This window comes from Pyxicephalus adspersus, chromosome 1, assembly GCF_032062135.1.
Source record: "Pyxicephalus adspersus chromosome 1, UCB_Pads_2.0, whole genome shotgun sequence".
Lineage (NCBI taxonomy): Eukaryota > Metazoa > Chordata > Amphibia > Anura > Pyxicephalidae > Pyxicephalus > Pyxicephalus adspersus.
Window position 1 is genome coordinate 42,345,804 of NC_092858.1, and position 18,659 is coordinate 42,364,462.

The 18,659-nt window shown below is 36.3% G+C and overlaps 1 protein-coding gene across 3 annotated transcripts in view; it reads left to right on the top strand.

The window, feature by feature from the left end:
* TIMELESS (timeless circadian regulator) overlaps positions 1-18,659 on the top strand; it is a 35,251-nt gene that overhangs the window by 8,010 nt on the left and 8,582 nt on the right. For all 3 annotated transcript variants that reach the window (XM_072408372.1, XM_072408389.1, XM_072408381.1), the window contains 22 exons: positions 1,293-1,346; positions 1,638-1,776; positions 2,838-2,991; positions 3,482-3,596; positions 5,589-5,651; positions 6,267-6,368; positions 7,077-7,232; positions 8,126-8,259; positions 9,250-9,337; positions 10,095-10,271; positions 11,726-11,943; positions 12,385-12,488; positions 12,580-12,749; positions 13,885-14,007; positions 14,099-14,250; positions 14,354-14,451; positions 14,980-15,100; positions 15,400-15,601; positions 16,028-16,179; positions 16,278-16,363; positions 17,070-17,193; positions 17,462-17,544. In XM_072408372.1, coding sequence (XP_072264473.1) covers positions 1,680-1,776; positions 2,838-2,991; positions 3,482-3,596; positions 5,589-5,651; positions 6,267-6,368; positions 7,077-7,232; positions 8,126-8,259; positions 9,250-9,337; positions 10,095-10,271; positions 11,726-11,943; positions 12,385-12,488; positions 12,580-12,749; positions 13,885-14,007; positions 14,099-14,250; positions 14,354-14,451; positions 14,980-15,100; positions 15,400-15,601; positions 16,028-16,179; positions 16,278-16,363; positions 17,070-17,193; positions 17,462-17,544 — 2,719 coding nt within the window. In that variant the 5' untranslated portion in view covers positions 1,293-1,346; positions 1,638-1,679. The remainder of the gene's footprint in view (positions 1-1,292; positions 1,347-1,637; positions 1,777-2,837; positions 2,992-3,481; positions 3,597-5,588; positions 5,652-6,266; positions 6,369-7,076; positions 7,233-8,125; positions 8,260-9,249; positions 9,338-10,094; positions 10,272-11,725; positions 11,944-12,384; positions 12,489-12,579; positions 12,750-13,884; positions 14,008-14,098; positions 14,251-14,353; positions 14,452-14,979; positions 15,101-15,399; positions 15,602-16,027; positions 16,180-16,277; positions 16,364-17,069; positions 17,194-17,461; positions 17,545-18,659) is intronic.

Consider the following 18,659-nt stretch of genomic DNA (forward strand, 5'->3'; position numbering starts at 1 on the left):
GCCTTGAGGTTTGTGGCTCTGCAGCATTATCTCATGAACCCCTCCTTTGAATTAATCTTTCCACACTTGTGAACTATCTGCCAATATTCCATTCTAGGTATCAGGTTTACCTGGAACCAAAGTTACATCTTTGTAACAAACTGTGTAAGCCTTCTTTGTCCTAGTATATTTTAATAATGATTAAAGATAGCACTGAGGGGGTAGGTGCAGAAGCTGGGATACTCCAAGGAGCTACATTTGCTTTTAAAATTATGGGCTAAGTAGAAGCTAAAAAAATTACTTATTTCTGTTCAGGCTTTTTACTTTTAAGGTAATGCCTGTTTTCTTTTCCATTGTCTTGCCGTGTTTAATTTCTCAGAAATATATGTTAATAGGAGAATAAAGGTCTATTTATCTATGTTTACGCATGTTCAGTACTTCTATTTAAACTTGATGGTAAAAGTATGTTGAGGGAACAAAACATTTTCTAGTTACTGCAAATAGTAATCTTAACACATAAACATATCTTTTCTTTGGAAGCCTTCGGGCACATACAGTCATGAATGACTGAGTATGGGGCACTTATTTTATATCCCAGCAACTGATAGCTTTAGTGGATTTGTCATTCTTAGCAGAGCTGAACTGTCAGGTCACATTTCATAAATGTACATCCTTTTCCACGAAGATCTGTTACCTTTCCTTTAAAAGTGCACTTTTTTGAATATAATGTTACAGAAAGCTGTCTTGCAAAATGTAGATGTGGGGTTACTGATGTTATTCCAAAGGAAGACCGGGTAGCCAGTTCAAAAATGTATTCCATAATGATGATGCTTTCTCTATACAATTCTAGTTCCAGAGGAAGAAATCCTGGGATCAGGTATACATACAAGCCACACTCCCCCATATAAAGCAAGTTCAGCATTGCACATAGCTTAAATTCCAGGCCCTTACTTTGTCAGATATATGTTCTGAATGACTGTGTCTTTTTTCTTTTCTTTTTATCTCTTGGCTGTAGGATTTGTGTATTTGTTTCATGGTAACAACAAATGATATTACAACAAAATGGGTTGTCATATGTACTTGGCAGAAAAATGCTTTAAATAACTAACACATTACCCAAGACATTTGTAATAATGGCGTAAGTAAGAAGCACTAATAAGCTTTTTACAATGCTTTTGGTTTTTCACCCTTTGTGGCACAGACCTTCTCTAAATAATGCTGAATATTTAATTAACTGTGTATTTTGAGGCTTTCCTATCTTAAAATATTTATTTAGTTTAATCATTCATTTTTTATTTTTTTATGTTTTACAGGACACCCTGATCTCTTAGTATATTGGCTGTCAGCTTACAATTGATATTTATCAGGTAAGAATGTTTTTGTTAAAGAAAACTTGTCAGCTGTTTGATATTCACTTCTTACCTCCTGCAGCTGAGGTAAAACTCACATCTGTAATCCTTTGCTAGATTGGAGCGCCTGTTTTGTCATACAATCAGGCACACTGCTGCAAGATGATACATAGCTCCAAATAGATGTCACATGTTGCCATCTAATGTTGTATTTCAAATAGAGTGAGATTACGTTGTTTTGAACGGGTTTTCTGTTTACATTTTAAATGTGCATTTTAACTCTTTTGGATGTATTTCTCCATTCATCAGCTGAGAGGCTCAGATTTTATTTTCCGCTGTGGCAAGAAATTTATGGACTTGTACATGATGAATTGTGAACTTCTAGCAACATGCAGTGCCTTGGGGTACCTAGAGGGAGATACATATCACAAAGAACCTGATTGCCTTGGTGAGTATAAGATATTTATATGAATATGGTAACATTTGAAAAATGGTAAAAAAAATAAGTTGTGTATATGCATTGTAGATACTTATACCCACATATATACACGTTGGCTTTGCTTGCTGTGCTATAATTGTGATTGCAGGCATATTTCCAATGCCTATACTTGCACTGTCCTCACTATAGTACACTACTGGATCAATGCACCGTCGTCTGGTGAGATCCATACACCTAGATTTTTGCTTTACTCTTGTAATACACATTCAGCACTGCCAAATTATAATCTGGAAACTAATATTTTGTAGTTGAGGGCATTTTTTTTTTTGTAGCGTTGATTTAATAATTTAGAATAATTTCCAAGAAAAGTTGATTCAGAGCTGGTGTTTGTGTCGTTTTGCTTTGGAAGGATTTTGTGTGTGCATACAGGTAGTCTCCGAGTTAGGGACATCGGACATATGGATGAGTTCTAGATACGAACCACGCTTCCCTGCTTGCTGGTGTGTGGGGGTTCTGTTTTTATTGGATAAAGTGTTCTTTATGAAAAGTGGAGAGACGGCTGCAAGACCCTTTGCACAAGCTCTTATCTGCACAATAGTTTCCATAAGAAGAGAGACGTGTGTTTGTTAAATTTAAGAATATAAGTGGCACTTAAATACATAGAGAATAGTAGATCAAAAGAACTAAAACTGAAGCCTCTTTACTGTGCTGTCTAGTACTATTTAACCACACCATTCCAGTTATTTTGCAGCTAAGACTTTCACAGTGCAGGAAAAGATTTATACTGAATTAAATGTTATTTAGTAAGTAAGATTTTTCACCATTACTTCTGTGTTGAAATTTTCTAAATTTAGGTAAACTTGATGCAGCAACTTTATGTTAAAGCTTACATTTTACCCCCATGCATGTCAGGTATTAAGTGATGTAGTTAGAGGAACATGCACTAAATGTAAGTTTAACTCTCTAATAGCATGCGCAGAATATAAAATCTGTGTCACGTGAAAGGTAAATTTTGCAATCAAACATTTCAACTGTTTCTAAAGCACTCTCATTTATTCTTTCCTTCATAGAAAGTGTAAAAGATCTAATTCGTTACCTGCGACATGAAGATGAAACCAGAGATATTCGGCAACAGCTAGGAGCAGCTCAGATCTTACAGAATGATCTTGTGCCTTTAGTCATTCAGCACCATAATGACAAACAACTCTTCGATGCTGTTATTAGGTAAATCTGAATGTCTGCATCGTCAAAAGTTTGCTGTGTAGTGTACAACGTTAACACTGAGGGACCACTTTACCTCTCTGTTGGATTCATCAGTGTTTACACCTCACGTTTCACCTATAAAATACACCTCAAGCCTGCAGTATCGCAAAGCTGAAGAGAACACCCTGAATAATTTTGTGATTGCATCTTCCATGTTCCTGTTGTTGGAAAGTAGTATAACACAATTGCTGTGCTGTCTGTTAATTGCACACGTGTATTTTGCAGTAGATAAAGATGCTATAACCTAACTTTCAATTTCATGAAATATAGCATGAGATATATGAAGTGATTATAAAATGCATAAACTTCCTAATACATGTAACCATTTATTCTATGAGTTTGGTAAATTATTTATTTATTGTGTTTATCATCTGTAACATACTTTATTATTACTCATGATGTGAATTGTAATGGAGCAGTTTATTAACTTTGAGCGTGTTATAAATTACAGGTTGATGGTAAATCTTACCCAGCCAGCTCTTCTGTGTTTTGGGAAAGTTCCTCAGGATCCCACTTTCCGCCACCATTATTTGCAGGTGGTGTCCTATTTACAGGCATATAAAGAGGTACGTTCTTATGTTCTTCATTCATTTGAAGTAACAAAGACACAGTACAATGGTAACAATTTATGCAGTCTAATAAAAATTACATAAAATGATTGAACCTTGTTCAATGCAAAAACAAGATATTGTAACGGCAACAAGTATTCTAAACTGCTTTCTTAAGATTGCAATACTTTTTGTGGTATTAAATGTAATGTGCCTTAGTTGTGCCATAGGAATACCTATAAAATGGGAAAACTGCTTGCAGCTCATGTTGCAGAAAAAGTAATTCTATAATGAAGTGGAATTGGCAAATATGAGCATAGAGAGGCTGTAAAAAGTCAGATTTGGAGTTAGTAGAATATATGCAATGCTGCTTATTTCTAAATTTTTTTTTGTGTTTTTTTGGTTTAAGTTGTTTGATGGTTTAAGTTTTGATGAGTTAACCAGAGTTTAGTACCAGAGGTCTAGGACTCATCTTTGTACTTCATCCAGTTATTTTCTGCATTGCTTCTCTTGGCAGCACAGTGTCTTAAAGTGTCACCTTTTTGTCCTCTTCTGCCTACGTCACCCGATCTCGCATTGCGCAGAAACAATATTGGGTGACATGGCCTGCTGTAAATGGGGAACGTGGGCGCCGATCCTACTGTGCATCGGTGAGATTGTCATTCCGCCCCGCCACTAAAATAGAGAATGAACTGTGGGCTCATTTTTATTTTCACTCTTTTTCCGTAGTGTTAAGTCTTCATATGGCTAAGCCATGAAGTCTAATGATACTCATGATACCCTGTGAAAAAATAGCAGATATTATGTATAGAACTGTGGATGTTGTCGATTCATGCTGTCAACTCTGACTCCATGTACAATAATAGCTTCCAACTCCACAGCCCTGGTTTTCTTCCTTCCTGTGTTACCACTAAACCTGGTGTGCAAGCCTTGAGGTTTGTGGCTCTGCAGCATTATCTCATGAACCCCTTTTGAAATAATCTTTGGTAACAATTTTTACAGTCTATAATAAAAATGACAAAATCATTGAACCTTGTTTATTGCAAAAAGCCCTACTATGGTTTAAAATATAGACTTTTTTTAAGGTATCCTGCAAAAGGTAATAAAATGCTGAAACTCTTCCCTACTCTTCTTTTTCACCACAAGATGTCCTCAGTGTTTCAGGTTCCATGACACCGAGTGTTATTCAACCCAGAGTGTAGATATGTGTATATAGATGTGTGTATAGGGTATTTCAGACCTGGACTTGGAGAGGATATGGCACCCTAAGCTCACGTTGCAATATTGCAGAGAGTGGCACTGATGCCTTTATTTCAGGATTCATTCTGTGCATTATTTAGGACTTCTCTCCACTGGAAGAGAATTCAAAAAGAACCTGCAGAACCAGATTATTGAAAACATCTGGAAAATAATAAAATATACACATGGCAAATAGCAAACTACAGTATGTTACTGTTTCATTTTTTCTTTAAAAAATAAATATTTGGTTGTTTCCATCCTCCTGAATAGTAGATGATTTTTAGTCCACCTGTTTTTTCAACCAAGTGGGGTGAATTGTAGCAGGTTGGTCAAGTGAGCAGGGCAACATCCAACTTATTTAATGCTCCCAGCATGTCATAGGTGTCCAGGGCTGGACGATCGTTTTTTGTTTGTCAGTTTCCAGTCCTCCTGTAGGCATCAATATGATTCCAAGGAATAAATATGATGTGGCCCTCCAAGTAGAAAACCTTTATTTTGAGATCTCATTGTAGAGTACATAAATCCTATTTTAGCAATATGTGTCTTTTGATGTTAAAGATATTGGGCTCTATTTCTAAAGCACGGAATCTGATATTGTCTCAAATATTCTCTGGTGGAATCCGTTACTGCCATTGAAACACATGAAGCTGCAAGATCCTCTATTAAGGAATGTGAAATTGCCTGCTTTATAAATTAAGCTGATTAAATGTCATGCATTAGGATAAGGAATGCTGTGTTCACACATTTTAATAAATCTTTCTCTTTTATTAGGCATTTGCAAATGAGAGGCTCTTTGTCGTGTTGAGTGAAAAGCTCTATGATTTGCTGCAGATGGTAAGAATTTCTACCGCATTTTGATACATCAAATCTTTCTATTATTAGGATCTAAAAATGCAAAAAGTTCTGTTTTTTTCTCAATCTCCTGATGACTAGAGGAAGAAGCTTCAGTGACTATGACTAAATTGCCTACTCTAAGGGAATTTAGGGCTTCTAAATAGTAAAATGTTCTAATAAGTACATATTTTTATATGAATTTTATATAAGTTCATATTTTTAAACAAGCATATGTATGTATTTTACACATATGTTTTAAAGTTTTTAAAACTCACTTTTGTGATTTTTTTTTTTTTTTTATTTTTTTTTTTTTTTTTATTTCTATATTAGGATTTACTTCCACAGCGAGTATACAGAACAAAATAAATATACTATCTAGCAAAATAAGAAAGTTAAACAAATTTCAAGTTTACCTATGATTGTCATAATTTGCTGTCATGGAAATCACCTGTTGCTGTCATTAAAGTAGAAGCATTCAGCTTGCACATTGCCAGTTCACATGTAGATTCTACATGTAGATCCTACAGCAATGTGAACCTGTGTCTGAGCTTGACAATAAGCAATTTATACAGTTGAGGTTTTACTTACAATAGCATTGTTTTCTTTATTTCACAGGACTGGGAGCAACGTGAAGAAGAACATAACTTATTAATTGAAAGGATTCTTCTTCTGGTGCGTAATATCCTTCATGTGCCTTCTGACCCAGATGAAGAAAAGGTAGTAATCTGTTTTTTGGATTTTTTAATGTAAAAATAAATGGTTTATATAATATTGAATATAATTTTATGTAAATAATGTGAAGAAAAGAGTAAACCAAAGTATCCAGAGGAAACCCAGCAAACATGGGGATAGCATAAACTCTCCATGCCAATATCATCCTGACTGAGATTTGAACCTGAGATCCTTGAGACTGTTCAAGTTGTATTCATGCTAGAGTGCTAGTGTGTTCTGATAAGTAGCAGAGTTGCCAAACAATTTCCATACATCATGAAAATGATTTGTACATATGGGCCATACCATACTGTACTTTTACAAGTGGATGTAAAAATAATAGCTCTGATCAGAACTAAAGAAACAAGTTTTTGTAATTTAGTAATGTTTTAGGCTCAATCTGTATTGTGTGTAAACGACTTACAAGTTGCTCAGCCACACAAACCAAGAGCAATCTGAGGCATTCTTTTGCTATATGTTCAAAACTAGAATAGAATATAAAACAGATTCTCTTCTATAGTTGTTTACAGATAAAATAAGCAGATATCAAGCGCACAACACTCCATATAGAAAGGAAATATTACCTTTTAATGGGTTAATATTTTAAAGTTTTACTTTACCTTTAAATGGGTTAATCTTTTAATGTTTTACTTTGGAAATGCTAGGTTGTGTTGTGTTCCTGAATGGACAAATTACTTGTGTGCTCTGTTCCAGGGTGTTGACGATGATGCCAGCATTCATGATAGAGTGCTGTGGGCGATCCACATGAGTGGGATGGATGATCTTGTGAAGTTTTTGGCTAGCTCTGAAACTGAGCAGCAATGGAGTATGCATGTGCTCGAAACTGTGTCACTCATGTTTCGAGATCAGGTAAGTTACTACAAGATTCTTCTGTTACTGTAGTAATTGGACATGAGAAAATATTTACCACTGTGTCCTTTTTACTAAGACAGTGAAAACTTTGGAAGCCAAACAGTGCACAAACTGAGTGCTCAACTCTACACAAGCGGATTTTTTTTTTTTCAAACATTCTTTATTTATTAATTTCAGAGGGGTACAGAAATAAACCAGGGATCGGGAGGCATAAAATGCAATAACATCAACATACAACAGTAAAAGTGTGCAAACTTTGCATATAAAATGTTTAAAAACAAACTCAAGTGGCCTGGTACAGAAAATCAAATAACTAACGTGGAATCATACTGAACCAGGAAAGTGCAAGAAAAGGGGAAGGGGGGGGGGGGGGGGAGAGCCAGGGAGGACAGGCTCCATTAGTGGGGGGCCCCCCATGCAGGACATGTTTGTTTTTAGGAGGATTGGTTAAAAGGAGTCTCGAGGAAAAGACAGAAATAGGCGGTCACCGTGGAGCTCCAGTGGGTTGGTTTTGGGCAAAGTAGCTAATAGTATTCATTGGATGTGGTGAATTGCGACTCAATAAAACGAGGTATTAGCTACTTTCCTGCCAGTGCCTCAAATGGAGGGCGTGAGGTCTTCCATGCGGTGGATCTGAAATATTATAAACACAGGAAAATGCTGAAAAACGCCCCTATTGAAGTCAATGGATGTGTTTACCTGCGTTTTAATTTATTTAAACGTTGCTCAAAAATGTGCCTCATACAAATGCTCTCGTGTAAAGTAGCTCATTGGAATGTATGGGAATTTTAAACATGGGCTTTTTTTCACAAAATACCTATTACAGGTAAAAAATATTACAGTGATGTTTTTTTCTTTTTTTTTTTGAAACTATGATATTTGCCATTTAGAATGCAGAACACTTGGCATCAACTGGACAGGCTCGCTCCTCTGTAGAAAGAGCGACAGACATGAAGGAACTGGAGATCCTCCGGCAAAGGGAAATGGCAGAGAAAAAAAACAGAGTGTTTCAGCGTGGCACAAGGTGAAACTTCAGAGTATTATATCTATAGAGTATAAGGTCACATATATTACTATATGAGGTTTGAAGAAAGCAAACTAAAAAACTAAACACTGTTTTTATCAGGTGTTACTGGTCCCAAAGTGTGTGTGTGTGTGTGTGTGTGTGTGTAACTTTTTTGGGTTTGGGGGTCTGACTTTTTTTTAGTGCGATAATGTGTTTGCTTTGTTCTCCTACTTCTCAAAATTTGTCTGATGAAAGTACCACTTGGCTTTGTTACTTGTTAAAATCTGTTCTGGCTCATACAAATTATTTTTACTGTAATGTAGAGGGACTGTTTCTGGAAGACATTTAGGCTGTTCAGTCTATTTTGCCTAAAGTACTAGTTTTTGAAAAAGCAAGAGATTCAAAAATCTTCTTTAGTAAGTAGGAGAACAAAGCATTAACATTATTGCAATTGACAATTGGCAAATTGATATTAGACATGTGCTCTACAGCAGTGGTCGCCGACCTCACGGACCACTAAATCCATGGAATCCGGACCGTACATGCACAGGGGGCTGTGTATCGCTCAAAGGGGAAGAAACTTCCACCAGAGTAATCTCATGATGCCAGAACATGCCCACTCCCATCCCAGGATCAAACCTGCTTGCTAAATAGCCTGGGGGGACAGTAGGGCAAGGCTGTGGATGCAACAAAAGTTGTGTCCACAGCCCTGCGCTACTGTCCCCCAGGATGTTTAGCAAGTGGCTCTGAGCCTGCGATGGGGGATTGGGGTGTCCATATGAGGGACATGATCAGTGGGGTCAGGAGTAGGACCCCGCTAGGGGGTACATCAGCCAGAGCCATGGACCACCAAAATTTTCTCACACACCACTGGTTGGCAACCGCTGCTCCACAGGGTCAAGCGATCTCACTGACCAGTGAGAAAAGCAATAGCAAAAAATACATATTTCTCCAAAAATGATTGTATATTTCTGATAAATAGGTTTGTTTTTCTGATTTTGTTCTTAGGCATTCTCGATTCGGTGGCTCCTACATTATTCAGGGTTTAAAGTCAATTGCGGATAAAGATATAATATACCACAAAGGCCTACATAATGTAAGTCTTAACTTTGACTATTGTTGCTTCCAAAATCTACACTTTACATATAATCCGTTAGAGGAAAAGTAGTGGGCTTTATGATTTGAAAGTATGGGTGGCTATGATTTAATGTTCACTACTCTATTATACTTCCCTAATTATGGGGATGCAATGTACGCGGCAAACTGTATCTAGGAAGAACATTACTGATACAAAACATTTGAGGTACCTATAAGTAACTGTTTGAATCTTTATATCATTTTTTCTCTATGTTGAGCCTCTGATTCCATTATGCACAGGATTTGCTCAGTGCCCTGACTTCAGCCTAGTCATGACTAAGCACATGCATTTTTCCTACTGACTACCACTTTAATGTACAATGAGCTGTGGATATAATAATTATAGTGGGGTTTCCTGAAGACTTGAAAGTTAATTCAATGGTTCTCCCATGTTAAAAGTTTGAGAAGCATTGTACTAGAGTATATCTTTATATATGTTTTGTTTAAAAATTACCTATTTTCTTGCCAGGAATAAAAAGCTGCTCCAGCTCCCTGGCTAGACCACATGTCGACAGTCAATATTATCGACAATTACTTTAAAAGGCCCAAAAGGGCTGCTGACATATTAAGATATAATAAATCCATATTTTCTTATCCATAGATTTTAATATATTACATGGTGTAAAAGGCTGTTTGCTTTAAGCAGATCCCCTTATTATAGCTAAAAATAATAATTTTAATAATAACAATGTGTGTTTATTTTCTGCATTTGACAGTTTAAAAACTATACTCATGATCTTGGAAAAGATTTGAAGAGAGTTCCTAAAAGAAAGCTGCAAGCCAAGGACACAGAGGTCCGCCGACGTTCTGCCCTCAATGTGCGTCTCTTCCTCAAAGAGTTCTGCATCGATTTTCTGGAAAATTGTTATAACAGACTTATGTACATTGTCAAGGTAAGACTTTTCTTTCTTGGCTAATAACATTCTCCTAACTTTTTAAAATATTTAAATGGGCCTTTTAAAGTCATTGCCAATGTCCAAACAATACATAGTTACAGAAAGAAAACCTTTCTCATTGATACCTAACCCTAGCTAACCTTACAAACCCAATAGTATTGGTCAGATTTTTTTAAATATTATCTAAAAAATGGAGTAGGTGGGTTTCAATTAAAAGAAAGTTCTAACCCTCTTGATTTAAAAATGTCTCTGTGACCTAAAACAGCTGTCAGTCCCTTATGACTTTCTGATTTTCTGAAACTTGATTAGGTAAAGTGACACAAAGTATTTAAGCCAGTAGGTCTGTAAATAAGCCACACAGTTTGCATTTCAGAATGCGTTCTTCAATGGCATTTCCTTTAACAATGAGCTTTTATACAGGAGTAATATCAGTCTGTTGTTGTAGATTTCCTTACTAAAATGGTAGTGGTGTTGGCTGTTGTGCTTTGACTTTCATTTTAAAGTAGAACTAAAGTTAGAAATTAAATAATTGCAAGCAATTGCAATAATTGCAATTGCAAGCAATTGCAAGCTATTTATTGCAGACCGGATAGGCTTCATCTGTCTGTCTGCAATAAAATATTTTCACCTGGCTGTCCTCAATTATTTAGCTAAATTCACTTCTAATTGCTCCCTTTCCAATGCTAATATCTTCACTGGTCCTTGTTCATTGCAAAATGACAGGTTCTATAAGTTTATTGTATTGCAGAAGGATCATCTGTCTGTAAATAAGGATGGAGCCTTCCTTTCTAATATTTTGGATTAGCTCTGCTTTAACTACTTTCCAAGAATAACTTCTTTTATTCATACATGTTCTAGGTCATGTAGAAAACTAATTATTTAGAAAATAACCGATTTTCTGTAACCAGCTTGTATGTGTTTGGAATCAAAACCAGAAGAATAGAGGCAACCCTGCACAAATATGGGATTAAAGCATACCTAAAGTTCCAGTTTTAAATATTCTCTATCAGGCAGGTCGTCCCTACTGCGATAATCCTTCTTGCCTTTCTAATCTGGGAAAGCTGAGCTGTGCATTCATAGCTCGGGTTTGGTTGCCAAGATAACCTATCAATCCCAGTTTTCCATGAGCTTGCTGGTAATGCATGATCTCTTGCATGCCTTCTTATTATCCTGGTCTAGTTAATCAGGATGGCTGAAAGTGTCTCAAGGAACAGAAGAGGGAAGATAAAGATGGTGGTTCCCTGTGATGAAACGGGAACAGGTGAGTATAGTGGGTTTAGTTCTGCTTTAGCATAACAAACGCCACAATATATTTTGGAACCTAAATTGAAGACTCTGTCCTCACAAAGGGACATTGCTAACCATTTTTTACATTGTATTTTTTGTCCAGTTATTTATGTCTTATTGTCGCAGACATTCATTGTATGATTTGTTCGGATCCCCTCCCATAGGATCACCTAATTCGAGAAAAGGCTCAGCAACATGATGAAACGTATTACTTGTGGTCTATGGCTTTTTTTATGGCCTTTAATAGACTCTTCCGTTTTCGACCAGAGCTTGTATCTGAAACAGTTAGTGTAAGGACCTTCCATTACATAGAACAAAACCTCACCAACTACTATGAGATGATGCTAACAGACAAAAAAGAGGCTACCTCCTGGGCACGCAGGTAGGAATCCTTCTTTTTCTGTATTTTTATCACCGTGAATATTTAGATGCCAGATGCCAGACGTCAGACCAGGCACACCAGGGTAGACGAATATATACCCTTATGGGGGCAGTGACACCAATCTTGTGCTGTGGCCATCAGTTCTTTTCAATACTTGCAAATGTGTTGGATTCACCCCCCCAGCATCCTATTGGTTTCCTATGGGAGTGCGGATAGAGTGATTTAATATTTACCATTAGCTAGTTTGTATTGTAGGTAACATTCAGTGCTTACAGTTCGTGTGGAGTCAACGCACATTTCAGTTTGATATACATGCCTCTTTGAATGTTTTTTTTAATGTGTTTATTGCTTTATAATCCATAATTGTTTGGAGGATTTAATTGAATACTAGACTTGTTTTCCATTAGCATGCTGGTGTTGATATGTATTTTTTCAATGCAGAATGCATCTTGCCCTAAAAGCTTATCAAGAACTGCTCACTACTATCAATGAAATGGATCATTCTAAGGATGAATCAGTGCGAGAAAGCAGCAAGGTTATTAAAAGTGTGTAATGATTTTATGTTATCCTAAATCTTAAATGTCCTACAGTGTGAAGAAGTGTTGCCATAAACATTTTCTGTGTTTGTGTCCCCAGATAATATTTTTTATGTAATGGAATATCGAGAACTATTTCTTGCATTGTTTAGAAAGTTTGACGAAACCAAACAGCCACGTTCATTCTTAAAAGATTTGGTAGAAACAACCCATTTGTTCCTAAAGATGTTGGAGAAGTTTTGCAAAGGAAAACGAACCATAATGGTCCAGGTAATATATAGTGGCATTGAATTGTGGGGGAAAAAATGCAGTGTGGGCTTTCCCCATCTTAACTAGTATGCAAATAATCACATTTCAGATGTTGCATGGTCAATCTTTACTCTACCTTGCTACATAGCTGAGTTTGCAAGATAGTGTAAACATTAACAATTATGCTGTGTACACTGGAGCACAGATGCCAGGAGAATACTGATTAATACAGTCTGGCAATGGGGGAAAGTGGGAACCCACCCTACATGTGAAGTGTTATTCATATTTCTATATTTACAGGTTCCATTTATAGTATTATATATCCTAGCAGGTTCCAATGTATTTGAACACTGCAAGCTCCTGAAAATATATATTCCATGGAATATTTGCGTAAAAAGTTAAAATATGTAACACTGATTTTCCATCATTGTTCTCCCCAGCCCCTTTTAGCCGGGTGCACCACCCGTCACTTTTCAGTAACCACCCGGCTCTTTTTTGTAGGTGGTTACTGATGAATTAGGTCTAAATACAGGGGCTACCACCCCCCTACAATTTCTTACCACCCAGCTTTAAAAGATTTCTGGGTTAAACACTGTCCATATTAAAACATTTGCATATAAAGAGTTTTACTCAACACAGAAAGCATGCCATTGTCAACACAAATGTCAACCAGTAATGGTCATATACTAGTCTGGCATACAGTGAATTCTGACATGTTGCTGTAGAATACTGGATTTAAAAGATTACATTTTTTGAATAAAAGTTCTTTAGTAAATGTATTTGTTGGTGTTGCAACAACGTCTAAACTTTGTTCTTGCAGCCAAGGATTTTTTTTTTTTTGGGACATTAACAAGAAGTCTGTTCTGGCATACCTAGCTAACCATTGGGTCTTGTTTGTGTTACTAGTATGGCATTCCAACCAAAAATAATCTTTCATGCAGTTGACTCAACATAACTGAATTTTTTATGATTTTGTGTGATTTTACTATACTTTGCGCTGCTGTATTGAATATGTGCTCTGTTATTTGTGCTTGACAAGAAAAACCAAAACAAGAAACTATACGTTTAATTTATATGAAGAAAACCATATTGTAGATTTGCTGATTATGTTACTGGACAAAGTTTAAAAACGTATTTTTGTTTTGTCATTACAAAGAATCGTAGAGTTAAAAAAAAGAAAAAAAAGAAACCCAGCAGGAGTGAGGAACAGCAAAAAAGTCCAGAAGAGATGGAAGAAATCTGGAAGATGCTTTCTGAGAGGTTAAGCAGCTGTGCAATGGTAATGCCTGTATGTTGCTAAGAACTGTTTGAAAATGCGTGAAAAGAGTTTTGATCTGATCTAATCTGATTTTCATTTCAAATTAACTAAGGGTGGAGAAAGTCTGCCACAAGAAGTTGTGCCCTTTGATGCTGCCTCTGAAATACCTGTCGAAGAGCAAAGGAGCGAAGCTTTGGTGCGGATTCAGAATGGCCTTCTAAATGGGCAGGCTGCAGAGTCTCTTGTTCTACTCCGATCTGCCAGGTAAGCTTTTTGCTGCTGTATTTATATCAATAGGAATACAGATTTTCAGCAAATGGGTAATAGATTATTAGTAATGCTTACCATATGCTTTCTTTTCCTGTAGGGAAGTTTGGCCAGAGGGAGATGTGTTTGGATCTTCTGAGTCAGGACCAGAGGAAGAAGTTGAACTTCTCAAGCAAATTTTCTTTGCTGATCTTCCCAGTAAGAACTGACTGTCTTTCAACTGTAATTTTGTGCAAGCACAGGTTAGAGATCGATTAGAGATACTTAGCAGTCACCCACTACAGTTAGCCGATTTCTCAAAGGGTATAACTGACTGCAGATGCAGATTGTGAACTTTTATTTACATGTATTCTGATATGATTTTGTAATTTTTAAAAGGCTGTTTTTGTATTGCATTTACAGATTTGTGAATTTGATTCTTGGTAGCGTTCTTGGTGGATTAGTGCAATTCTGAAGAAAAGCTTTCCTGTGACAAACATGAAGGCTACCCATTTCTTCTAAAAATGCTTGATACCTGTGTGACTCCTTGTTTAATAGGAAATATTTATAACAGAGTGAATTGCGCCAATCTGTAAAGCGTTCACTATGATGCAGTCCATTTGAATAAATTGAGCCATGGTGTATTCTGAGCCCAGCACGTTTGAGCTCACTTTGCCGAATGGAGGAAGACCATGTAACTTTGGTGATATGGCTCGGCATATACAAAAAATTTTTTTCCCTTCCCAGGATCATCTCAGGTTGAAGACGTTGAAGAGGAAGAGGAGGAGGTTGAGGAGGAAATAGAAGAGGAGCTTACATCAGTGCAAGTGTCTGAGAAAGAGTTTAATTTCTTGGACTTTATGAAAAGGTTAGTTATTCATAAATATGTTTTTATTCAAATCAAATTAGGTAATATAAACATTTACCCCATTAATTTTATTAGTATGCGCAAAATGTGCTGAAAAATGTTCTTTACAAATGTTGTGCTACTATGCCTACTATTTATCAAAGTGCTTTTTATAGCTCGTTACCTTGACTTTTTTCTTTTTATCATTATACTTGAATGTTGATCATGGCATAGCTAAATTTATTTTTATGTGTTTTCTCTAAATCATGCTAAAGATTTGCTCGATCTGGTAATAATATATTGTTTTCTGTGCAAAACAGATTTGCTAACTCAAGTGTGGTAAAGACCTATGTTTTGTTGCTAAAGACCTATCAGCAGAACAGTGCTCATACCAACCATTGTGTGGCGAAGATGTTGCATCGTATCGCTTATGACTTGAAAATGGAAGCACTGCTTTTTCAACTTTCTGTTTTCTGTGTTTTTAATCGTATCCTCAATGACCCTGTAGCTAGCGCCTACAAGGTAAGTAATCTGGAATATTGTTAGTCAGTAGAGATAAGTAAATTTGCCACGAGTCATGATCTAAATGTAGTTTCAGGATTACAGTGGAGACTTTTAGCCGCAGTGTGTTTGAATAGACAGCTATAAAAGTAAAGCCTTTGCTTACTATTTATGGCTTACTTTTTGGCTTTGTGTTCAGGGATTATCACTACAACATAAAGATGTAATTCATTGAATCGGGACAGTTGGTGACTTTAGTTCTTTAGACATTGGTGACAATATACCAGTGACTCAGTGAGGCCCTCTTTTTATTTACAAACATTTTTGTGAATATTTTGGTGATTGATATCTTTGAGTCATTTTTGTTAACTCTAAATGAACAATGGTTTGTTTGTGTTTGATAAGACAATTTTTGCTGATGGCTGCGTTTTCACTTTATTATTGCAGGAACTGGTAGGATTTTCTAAATATATTCTGAATAAATTCTTTGCACTTGCTGCTACAAACAAAAAGGCTTACGTAGAGCTCCTTTTTTGGAAAAATACTGCTGTAATTCGAGAGATGACAGAGGGTTACCGCAAACCTGGTGAAGAAGATAGGTAAGGTTTTAGTAGGGTAAAAGATAACAGTAGAAGTGTAACACTTTACAGACAATAGCCACATCCTAATATCTAATAAAATATCTAATATTTTTCAGTGATAACACTCGAAAGCGTATAAAATGGACACCAGAAGAGGAGGAGGAACTTCGATCCTTATACTTCCAGTATAAAGAGGATGAGGGTAAATTATATTGTTTTCTATTATGTGTTAAATTGGGCATGGAACTTAAAAAGAGAAGATTTGCTGTGTGCTGATCCTAAGTAGTACCCTAAAAATGTACATATTTTTTTAGAATTCCTTCTCAAAAAAAAAAAAAAAAATCCACTTTCTGGTTTGTGAGGGTGCCAGTTTATGCCTGTACCAAAAGCCTGATTACTGTACATGCAAGTCTAAAGTACTGCTACCTCTAACTGCTAGTCTCTGAAGATTTTGGTCACTACTTGGGTACTTAAGGCTTTTCTTGTGAAGGCTCCTGTATCGTGAAGCACAACCCTGTCTCTGCCATGATAAACATAAAATGTTTGTCTTTTTATGAAACCTCTTTATGAAACTGAGAAGGAGGGTAAAGTAAAATAGAAGCTTGCCGATATCAGGCTGTGTTTCTGAATTACGATTGGCTAACAACAGATAAGAGAACTATTAAACCTATTCTTTTCCCTCCTGTTGCTTATCTTGCTTCCCTGCAAGATGCATATTTACCTTTATTTACCTCCCAGTTGTGCCCATGACACCAATCTTTGTTTAAGACCTATTTAATCTGTGCATGATTAGAAAGCAAGAATCTGAACAGGGAGAGCTAGATTAGTTTAGCAGGGGCAGAAGGGATAAATTAACTTTGTTCAGCTACTTTATTCTATCTATTCATTTTAAAAATATAATGCTGCAGGTGCTGATGTTGTGGACAATATCTTGGCAAACTTGAAGCCTGGATCCAGATCTCGGAAACAAATTATTAACCATCTTGTGCAAATGGGACTTGCTGACAGTGCAAAGGATTTCAAAAAAGAAGTGTAAGGATTAATTTCTATATATGTCTGACTGCGTATTATAGTATTTTCATGTCGTCATATTCTTTTATTTACCTAAAGCGTTTATTTCTAAACTTCTATACTGGTGTGTGCTTCAACATGTTTTGGGGGGGGGGTGTATGTGTGTAGATATTTCCAGGCATCTAATGAATGTATATTTGCAGGCTCAGTAACTTCTGTTTACAAAAAGTAAATTCTTGTTAAAGAATGGTTTCTTACCACAAAGAAATGCTAAATTCTTTTTTTGCAGTAAGGGAACCCGAATTGTGCTCTGGACAGAAGATCAAGAGATGGAACTTCAGAGACTTTTTGAGGAGTTTCGAGAAACAGATGGTAAATCCAACATTTTTGAATAAATAATTTATTCCATTGCTTGTTTATTTAAAGTCTAGTTTGCAGAATATCTACCTGTTCTCTGTGCTCACCTTGATGAGTTAATGCCTTTATTCTTTGCTTTTTTTTTTATTTTCTCATTACCCAAATGAAATCTCCAAGTTTGATGGCATATGATAAGCAGCCTTATCTTTTACTTCAAGCTGTGTTTAATTGTATATAGAACAAACTACACAAAGCAGGGAAATAAATGTAATAAAAGTGAGAAGAAAAGAAATGCCAGTACCAGTCATAACTTTGGGTATTGCCTAAAATGTAAACTCTGTAGAGTAGAGCTTACATAGGCGCTAGGCAGGCCTTCAGTAAACCTGCTGTGAAAGTAAAACTTAAGCTCCCATTTCTTACCTCCCCCTAAAACCACTAGCTGCTTGGCTTTTTTGCTGATCCTTCTGGCTTTTAGTATTTTAAAAGTGGCCAACCAGGGATAAGAATGCAGTTGTAGAGTGAAGTCTGAAGTACTTGTGTATACTATACTTGTATAATTGTTTTGGGTCAGTGACTTAAAGTAATGAAACAAAAAGCCATATATTATTATTAGTAAGGAGTAACTAATGTCACACTTCCAAAATATATTCAAATCTTAATTTGAAAACATTCCCTTCCTACCTCCTACACCACTGATTCAACCTTTTTAGCAAAGGGGTACCCTTGAAATAGCTTAGGTCTTCAGGGAACCCCTTTTAAAATTTCTATATATATCACTTATAATATTTTACCGAGAGTGGTCAGTGAGAAAAATGCCTCCCATAAAAAAACATTTTGTGAACAGACAGGTAAGTATGTGTTATTGCAGAAGGGACATTGCCTGTCCTTTTCTACAATAAAAACCTGCCTGCTTGCAGTTTTTTTGATTGCGGAGCTTTGGTTCTGAGTGCAAGTGCACACAGCACTTAGGATCAGCACACAACAAATCTTCCTTTTTTAAGTTCGTCCCCAATTTAACACATAATAGAAAACAATAAAATTTACCCTCAACCTCTTTATACTGGAAGTATAAGGATTGAAGTTCCTCCTCCTGTTCTGGTGTCCATTTTATACGCTTTTGAGTTTTATCA